At 41.4% G+C, this 9,499-nt stretch overlaps 1 protein-coding gene across 1 annotated transcript; it reads left to right on the forward strand.

Annotated features, from left to right (window-relative positions):
• Nucleotides 1–2,137: 2,137 nt before the first annotated feature.
• LOC119721741 lies at nt 2,138–9,194 on the forward strand. The gene is made up of 6 exons (XM_038191708.1): nt 2,138–3,961; nt 4,949–5,017; nt 6,465–6,548; nt 7,622–7,705; nt 8,843–8,974; nt 9,172–9,194. The coding sequence occupies exons 1-6, from the start codon at nt 2,326–2,328 to the stop codon at nt 9,192–9,194; spliced, it is 2,028 nt and encodes a 675-aa protein (XP_038047636.1). The 5' UTR covers nt 2,138–2,325.
• The last annotated feature ends 305 nt before the right edge of the window (nt 9,195–9,499 follow it).

Consider the following 9,499-nt stretch of genomic DNA (forward strand, 5'->3'; position numbering starts at 1 on the left):
CAATGCTCGCAAGCATTTGTCCAAGCAGTCTGTCTGAGGTGCTTCCTACTGTCGACTCTGGGTCCACTAATGATGCCACCGATAGCACAATGCTCACAAGCACTCGTCCAAGCAGTCTGTCTGAGGTGCTTCCTACTGTCGACTCTGGGTCCACTGATAAGGTCACCAATAGCACAATGCTCTCAATCACTCATCGAAGCAGTCTGTCTGAGGTGCTTCCTACTGTCGACTCTGGGTCTACTGGTGATGTCACCAATAGCACAATGCTCTCAAGCATTTGTCCAAGCAGTCTGTCTGAGGTGCTTCCTACTGTCAACTCCAGGTCCACTAATGATGTCACCAATAGCACAATGCTCACAAGCACTCGTCCAAGCAGTCTGTCTCAGGTGCTTCCTACTGTCGACTCTGGGTCTACTGATGATGTCACCGATAGCACAATGCTCTTAAGTATTCGTCCAAGCAGTCTGTCTGAGGTGCTTCCTACTGTCAACTCTGGGTCTACTGATAATGTCACCAATAGCACAATGCTCTTAAGCATTCGTCCAAGCAGTCTGTCTGAGGTGCTTCCTACTGTCGACTCTGGGTCCACTGATAATGTCACCACTAGCACAATGCTGGCAAGCACTCGTCCAAGCAGTCCGTCTGAGGTGCTTCCTACTGTCAAACCTGATTCAACTAATGATGCCACCAATAGCACAATGCTTGCAAGCATTAGTCCAAGCAGTCTGTCTGAGGTGCTTCCTTCTGTCGACTCTGGGTCCACTGATGATGTCACCAATAGCACAATGCTCGCTAGCCTTAGTCCAAGCAGTCTGTCTGAGGTGCTTCCTTCTGTCAACTCTGGGTCCACTGATAATGTCACCAATAGCACAATGCTCGCAAGCAATTGTCCAAGCAGTCTGTCTGAGGTGCTTCCTACTGTCAACTCTGGGTTCACTGATAATGTCACCAATAGCACAATGCTCGCAAGCATTTGTCCAAGCAGTCTGTCTGAGGTGCTTCCTACTGTCGACTCTGGGTCTACCGATGATGTCACCAATAACACAATGCTCACATGCATTCTTCCAAGCAGTCTGTCTTTGGTGCTTTCTACTGTCGACTCTTGGTCTACTGGTGATGTCACCAATAGCACAATGCTCTCAAGCATTCGTCCAAGCAGTCTGTCTGAGGTGCTTCCTACTGTCGACTCTGGGTCTACTGGTGATGTCACCAATAGCACAATGCTCACAAGCCTTAGTCCAAGCAGTCTGTCTGAGGTGCGTCCTACTGTCGACTCTGGGTCCACTGATATTGCCACCAATAGGACAATGCTTACAAGCATTCGTCCAAGCAGTCTGTCTGAGGTGCTTTCTACTGTCGACTCTGGGTCTACTGGTGATGTCACCAATAGCACAATGCTCTCAAGCATTTGTCCAAGCAGTCTGTCTGAGGTGCTTCCTACCGTCGACTCTGGGTCCACTAATGATGCCACCGATAGCACAATGCTCACAAGCACTCGTCCAAGCAGTCTGTCTGAGGTGCTTCCTACTGTCAACTCTGGGTCTACTGATGATGTCAACAATAGCACAATGGTCTCAAGCATTTGTCCAAGCAGTCTGTCTGAGGTGCTTCCTACTGTCGACTCTGGGTCCACTAATGATGCCACCGATAGCACAATGCTCACGAGCACTCGTCCAAGCAGTCTGTCTGCGGTGCTTCCTACTGTCGACTCTGGGTCTACTGATGATGTCACCGATAGCACAATGCTCTTAAGTATTCGTCCAAGCAGTCTGTCTGAAGTGCTTCCTACTGTGGACTCTGAGTCAACTGATGATGCCACCAATAGCGCAATGCTAGCAAGCACTCGTCCAAGCAGTCTGTCTGAGGTGCTTCCTACTGTCACCAATAGCACAATGCTGGCAAGCATTCGTCCAAGAAGTCTGTCTGAGGTGCTTCCTACTGTCGACTCTAGGTCCACTGATAATGTCACCAATAACACAATGCTTGCAAGCATTTGTCCAAGCAGTCTGTCTGAGGTGCTTCCTACTGTCGACTCTGGGTCTACTGATGATGTCACCAATAGCACAATGCTGGCAAGCATTCGTCCAAGCAGTCTGTCTGAGGTGCTTCCTACTGTCGACTCTAGGTCCACTGATAATGTCACCAATAGCACAATGCTCACAAGCATTCGTCCAAGCAGTCTGTCTGAGGTGCTTCCTACTGTCGACTCCGGGTCTACTGATGATGCCACCAATAGCACAATGCTCTTAAGCACTCGTCCAAGCAGTCTGTCTGAGGTGTCTTGTGCCACTGATGTAACCAAATATAGCAAGCATTCCTATTCACATGTTGTCAACAGACGTGCCATGTCGTCCTGATCCTTCAGCTTTTGATATCCTGGAAGATATTTGTGGAGGATATGTGTATGGCAATCAGAAAACCGAATGTCACATAGATATGGAAAGTTTTCATTCTATCATTGATGATCGTCATTTGTTGCAGGAGCCTGTAAAACTGCCCTTCCAAAATAAAGTCATACAAGCTCATGGCAAAACTGTGCAGATGACGACTGACAATTCAGAAAGTGCAACTGAAGAGGACTCATCAGACACTTCAGAGAATAGTTCAGACTATCATGGTTCGGAGTCAGATGAATCTGAATCTGATGAGGAATCAATTGTATTTGACCAGCTAACAGATAATAGCTCACAATTCCAACCACGGCCTTGCAGAGGTAAAGCAGAGCTAGAAGCTAATGGCAAAGTGCAACCGTCTTCTGATTCATCTTCTGATGGAAGTGACTCCTCATTTGATGAAATCCACATCGAGTATTACAAACAGAAGGAGGTAGAGGGTGGTTTGATCCGAGCTTACAACAAATTCAATGCGTGTTTGTTTTGTGAAAAACTTGTAAATGATGGCGGAGTAACTATGGGTGACTTCTTAAAGCCATCTAAGTTTGATGCTGTAATTCAAGCTGTTGAGGATTTGGCAGGACAGGATGAGGGGGAAGGTGGTGATCATGAGCTACAGCGTCCATCGTTTGCCCTCAAAGCAGGATATGATTTGGCCTGGCTTGCTCGGATTAAAAGAGGAAGGGCCATACGATCCCATGACATCACATCTGAAGAGGAAGCTAATAAGTTTCTGCAGCTACATAGATCAGAATGGGGTCTTAAAGTTTCTGCCTCAGCTTGCAATACCCTTAACACTCGCAAAAGCAAGAAACCTGTGAGTTTACCTAAAACCAGTGACCTTCAGAAACTGTCCAAGTATGTTACCAGTGAGGTTAAGAAATGCAATGAAATGTTCACAACTTCTTCTACTGCCAACTACAGCTTTTTAAAGCGGATGCAGAAAGTCACACTTGTACGTCTCTTGTTGTTCAACAAACGACGGCCATTGGAGCTCTCACAGATCACCACTGACACATACATTAATCGACCAGGATGGAACAACTCAAGGGTAGAAGAGCTGTTATGCCAGATGACATCTCTTGAAAAGAAGCTGCTTGAGAGTCACGACCTCTTGAAGATGATTGGAAAACGGGGGCGAACAGTCCCTGTTATTGTTCCTCCAGACTGCAGTAAATCACTAAATGCAATTTCCAAGTTGAGGCATCTTTTCATTCCTCCATCCAACCAGTATATGTTTGCGAGAAACACACCATCCACACACATGCAGGCTGGTCATGTTCTCAAAGAAATTATCTCAGAAGTGTCTCTTGACTCACCACAAGACATCCGCACAACTAAAATGCAGAAATACACTGCAACAGTTGCACAGATTCTAAGCCTACAGCCACACCAATTAGAATGGGTTGCTAGCCATCTTGGCCATAGCGTCAACATACATAAAGACTTCTACAGGGTGCAGGACTCAACAATTGAACTGTGCAAGGTCTCCAAGTTATTGATGGCCATTGATGCTGGTGATGTGGGCCAATGGGCAGGCAAGTCTCTGGATGACATACAAGTTGAAGGTAAATAAATACACATACTTACCAATACTGTAGTGGTACCTTACTTAAGGGAGACTTTCCTATGGACCTTTACATCAGATTCCACCTTTTCTGACCCTTAACCCCAATTTTACACCATCCAACCCCAATATGTTTATGGTATTATTTTTGGGACCAGGAGTCAGAGTTGTATTCAAGTTCCCTGCAAGACGTTTCACAAATCCACTCACAAGTCTTTCCATAAATGCCATTCACAAGAAACTATTGATGAACAATGACAAATGAATGCTTTTGAAGCGGTTCATTTGAAAAGCTAGTGATAAGACTAAAAGACTTGTGATGGACTTGTAGGGACTTGTGATCCACTTGCAGTGCCTTGAATACAAATCTGAAATCAATGTAGCCTATTTACGGCATTAAAAATCTGCCTCTAAATAGGAGCTGAGACATAAGGGTGACATTGAAATGTCAGCATATTCCATTTTGTCTCCCTAAGGTGCTAGTTATGACCATTAAGTGTCTCCTTATTAAACGGCATTTGTGGTTATAAGAAAGAACAATTAATTCAATATAGGATTAAAAGTTAGGTTGTGGTCATAGTTGCAAGATTCAGACAGATGGGGTGTTGCATGCCATGACAGTAGAGTACAGAGCAGAAGGCACACTTTTCTTGCCAATATGATCACAACCTAGAGGTCTTTATTCTGCAGCAAGACTAAGCCTTTTCACATTTGGTCTGTTTACATTTACTTAATAATGAGAATATTGGCACAATAGATGTGTAGCACTACCAGAAAAACAAGTTTTCTCATCAAAATTTTCAAAATTGTCATAATCGTCTATATTGTCTGTCTGTCTGTCTGTTTGGTTGTTTGTTTGTCTGTCCTTTCTTTGGTGTGTTTGGGGTATTTGTTGTGTGTGGGGTATTTGTTGTTATATTGGGCTTCTAGTTTTTCTTACTGGCTACCCACTTCTTCATTGGATATTGTTTTTGTAAATTATATGCAGATATTGAGATGGAAGCAACTGATGAAATTGATGACGATGGAGATGAAGATGAACAGGAAATGAACCAGGGTAGATTTAACAAATTTTTTACAAACATTAACTTTACTATTCCTGTGCAGCTCATGCAGCTACATTATGGGATATAACTAACTCATGTTGGCTAAAGACATCAAATAAATTGAAACAAGGGTGCATTGCCTGCCTTGATTCATTACCATTATAATTGGAATTGAAATTACATAATGAATTGAGAGAGCCAGTCAGTAGCCGTGTCACGCACACAGCCCTGTTTGACGTCAGTTTCTCGTCCCGAGGTCAAGCACGCATGGCCCAAAAGCGTACGCAAGATTTTACGAGATGTATTCGAGATTACAGAAAAACACAAAAAGTGCCTCAATACATGCACTGTTTGGCCAAGATGGCTAAATAAGTCAAAAAGTGGAAATCGTGTGTTTTATTTTGATAACAAAAATAACTGCTTTTGACAAATATAAAGTGTTGTTATGGCCTGTCAAACAAAATCATATTTTTTATCAACAAAATCGAGGGCCGTTAATTTTTAGGTGTACATTCGATTCTTAAAAAAGGCCAAAACAAATGTCAAGGCTTAGTACATAAAGGCAAGTATACGCTTCATTTTCATGTGAAACACGTGCAGAAGTCTTCTAATGTTTGGTCCAAATTGCCTGTTAAAAAATGAAGACTTTTGCGAGATTTCATGATTCACAATCACATGTACGCATGTAAATGAACGTAAGTAGGCCAACAGCCTGAACAGCACGTGCGAACGTGCAATGAATGACTTATGAATATTAAGCAGGCCATCTCAAGCTCGACTAATCAGTGTGCAGGCGATGCGTATGGGGTCACAAGGTCACACCGTGTTTGGGTTCCTCACTCTATGCTTTACAATGGTGACGATCTTTTCGCGTTGTGAAAAATGAAAGTTGTTGGAAACATTAGGTGTACATAGAATTCTTTAAATACTAACGACATCACGTTCACGAGATTACTTGTAGATGAAGGTTCACTCTTTCCTTTGATTACTTTGGGAGACTTTCGTCGTTCTAAAAAAAAACACCGAAATTGCATGACCTAATTTTTAGTCGATTTGTCCGTGAAATAATATCGTCAAAATGCATGGAAATCTTTCTTTATAGAAAAAAATACCTTGATGAATGTATGTAGTAGGTCTTTAACTACCCAAAACAACTTTGTTTGTTTGGATCGGTTGTGGTTTGCCAAGAAAATTGCGAATTTTCTGAAGCCCTTTTTACGGCCATCATTCGCTGGCCTCGCGTTGCTATCAATTGTGTAGACAAGAAAATAGAGCAGCTACGAGTGACACGGCTACTGACTGGAGCTTTGAAAGATGACATAAAAATTACCTGTTACCTTCCTGTTTTCTTTGTGGAAAATTCTACGGATAACTGTTCAATGAATGTTTATAAATTCCATGCAAAATCATTTTGTTGAAATTTAATTTTCAATAAAAGTCTTCTTCTTTTTTTTCTAGTCTCACTTCAAACCTGTTTCAACAAGTCATCATCAGCCAGAGAACCAAGCCCTTCATGTGCACCTAGGTGTACTCCAAGAAGAGGTAGGTTGATATTTGCCCCCCCCCCAACTCCATCATAAATTTACACCACTATGACTTCGCGCCTCTTTTCTTTTCTTTTTTTCTTCTTTTTTTTTCTTCCTTCCTATTTTTTTTTTGGTTGCTTTTCCAGGGGGGGGGGGGCAAGCGCCCCCCCTCCTTGCCCCCCTGTGCAACGCCCATGCCTAAGTGAAATTAAATTGAATTGTTACTAAAGCAACTATAACATTTCAGTTTAACTTACTACTTTCTTGATACATGTACATGATATCAGGCCCATTGATAGTAGGCTGCTTATGTCGTGCCCGGCAATATCTTCCTCCAGCAGTTATGCTCTACTTGTATAAGTCCACAATGTGTGCTGTCATGGAATACTGTTGTCATATTTGGGCTGGTGCTCCAGCTTGTCATTTGTCCCTGCTTGAAAAAAATTTAAAGACGTATTGCAAATCTAGTAGGACGTGACCTAGCTTCTTCCCTGGAACCTCTCAGTCGTTCTGTAGCTTCTTTGAGCCTCTTTTACATATGTTAATTTGGCAGGTGCTCCAGTGGACTTCCACTGGTTGTTCCACCTAAACATACATTTTGCTGCTCCACATGTTTATCTGCCCATTCTCATCCTTACACTGTTTTCCCCAAAGCGAATACTAGGAGATACTCATCCAGTTTTTCCCCTCACTTCTTGCATCCTGCTTTCAATCCACTTACGATCTGTCTCAATTAAATGCAACATCAATAGTCGTCTTTCTACTTTTTTCATTTCCTCTTTGATTATTCCCATTCTTCCTTTTTAGTCGTCACCTTGAGTGGCCCGTCTTGGGCCTTGTGATTGGCTATCCCAAAAAAATTTCAAGAAGAGGAACCATGCATCCAGAATGTGTGATCCACCTTAGCTGGGGAAACTCAGTCCTGCATTCTTGTGGTCTTGGGTTGAATGGTCAGTCTGTCTACATCCCAACCACTGCAAGATGTAGCTGTATTACATTAAACAATATAATGTGTAACACACAGGCAAGGAACAGGGCCTGCATCCTTAACATTTGTTTAGAAACATATTTTTTTTGTGTATTCTTTAGTCGAAACTGAAACCAGATCCAGCTCACGTGAGATGCCATCCGAGTTAGCTGAAGGATCAAGACCTCTTCGTGTATCAGGAAAGGGTGGGTTCCATGATATTGTTTGCAAAACACATGTTTCTGATAAAAAAAGATTGATCTGTGAAAACTCTTTAAAAATTTAAAACGACCTGCATACAGGGCGGTTCCACAAAAAAAGGAAACCCAATTGTAATTTATATAATATCTAATGAACATTTCCAAATAAATTATAGACCAAATGAAAGATCCATGTCTCCTCTTTCCAGTGATACCCTGATTGTGTGTCTGTGACCATGGATGACTGAGCAGTCACTGTTATTCTGTCAAGGGTCAAAACCTGCACTGGGCCAAGTTGTTGCAAACTGGCAATTGGTATTCAGGGCATGTGAACCGGCTTTTTTTAACGAAAGAAGACAACATTTTCTTGACAACAAATTATTCAATGTTGACACTGTGATTAAACCACTCTCATTGTTGAAGTTAACTCCTTTTGAACCAATGTCTTTAATGTCACTTCCACCTCTACTTTCCACACAAAGCTTTGAATGTTGTCCCATTTCGCCCACTGCCATTTCAGCCGTTGCATAACAAACCAGCCAGTCATCCATGGTCACAGACACTTGTCTATAATTTATGAGGAAAAAGTTATTTGATTTTGTACATATTCATTTACTTTGGGTTTCCTATTTTTATACACACCCCGTATATGTTTTAATTAATCATGTTAACATGTTGAATTTAACCCAATCAATTTTGATTTAACACTTCTGAGTGATTATAAAGTGCTGTCATTGACATAACTCTGTAAGAGTTGAGTTTGATTTGAGAAGTTGTATTTACATATAACTGTAGTGATTGTAGTTTTTATTTAAATAGGATTTATTATGGGAAATGCACCATTTCCACGTCTGAAACTGAGCCTTTCTCCCACCTTTCTAAAAAGGTGACATTATATAATTTAGCCCAGACAATAGTGTTGCCATGGGCAATACGTGTAATGTAAATATTTAATTTATGCACTGATGGTGTAATTTATAACATCTTTCTTTTTATTATCATGATTGCATTTGAAAAAGACTTCTACATTTGTAATATAGGATGGTTGCTAAATTGACTGCGTACATGTACATTGTACATTTATCATGTGGAATAATTTGTTTATAAAAATATTTATGTTTATTTACAAATTTTTCTATTTAGGAGACAAATTTCCTTGGTCCAAACAAGATGCAGACAGAACTCATCTTGAAAGAAAAGGTACCAGGGAAGAAGGAATGTCAAGCTTGTATCACAGCTTCAGTTCCCATATTGGACAAAAGAACCTGGCAGTGCGTAAGTATAAGGTCTATAATATAATAAACGCGGTCAGGAGAAAAAGCACAAGATAAAGGCTACTGCAGTACAAAGTACTACAGTGCTTTGTATTGGTACTGTGTGTTAAGTACCACACGAAACAGTAACGTACATGTAGCTTGAAGAGGGGCTCTAAAGTCTTTTTATTTTTTTTCTCTGCACTTTTTTTTCAATAGTCAAAGAATCCTCAAGGGAGTAATCATGGCAGTGGGAAAACCTCCATTAAAATGTTGTCAAAAGTCTTTTTAGTTGATGCTCCTTTTGTATGAACCTGAGCGTGACGACACTTGTACAAACAAAAAGTAGGCCTGTATATTTAATACAGCGTGTGTCCCAGAAAGCCTGCAGCTTTTTTGACGAGGCTCTAGCATCGGTGCGGAAAAAGTACCACTATTATTTTTATACCATTTTAAGGCTTGGAACCTGAACTTTATCGCCGCTGAGTATTGCCTTGATGTTTAAAATAGTTTTCAAATAAGTTGTGTTCAAAATGTAAAGGCATGT

Source organism: Patiria miniata, unplaced genomic scaffold, assembly GCF_015706575.1.
Source record: "Patiria miniata isolate m_02_andy unplaced genomic scaffold, ASM1570657v1 HiC_scaffold_14, whole genome shotgun sequence".
Taxonomy (NCBI): domain Eukaryota; kingdom Metazoa; phylum Echinodermata; class Asteroidea; order Valvatida; family Asterinidae; genus Patiria; species Patiria miniata.

What these genes read in the sequence shown, in the direction of transcription:
- LOC119721741 (XM_038191708.1), top strand. Translation starts at nt 2,326, where the DNA reads ATGTTGTCAACAGACGTGCCATGTCGTCCTGATCCTTCAGCTTTTGAT. An exon ending in GGATGACATACAAGTTGAAG is followed by an intron (nt 3,962 to 4,948) that starts GTAAATAAATAC and finishes AATTATATGCAG; the next exon opens with ATATTGAGATGGAAGCAACT. An exon ending in TGAACAGGAAATGAACCAGG is followed by an intron (nt 5,018 to 6,464) that starts GTAGATTTAACA and finishes TTTTTTTTCTAG; the next exon opens with TCTCACTTCAAACCTGTTTC.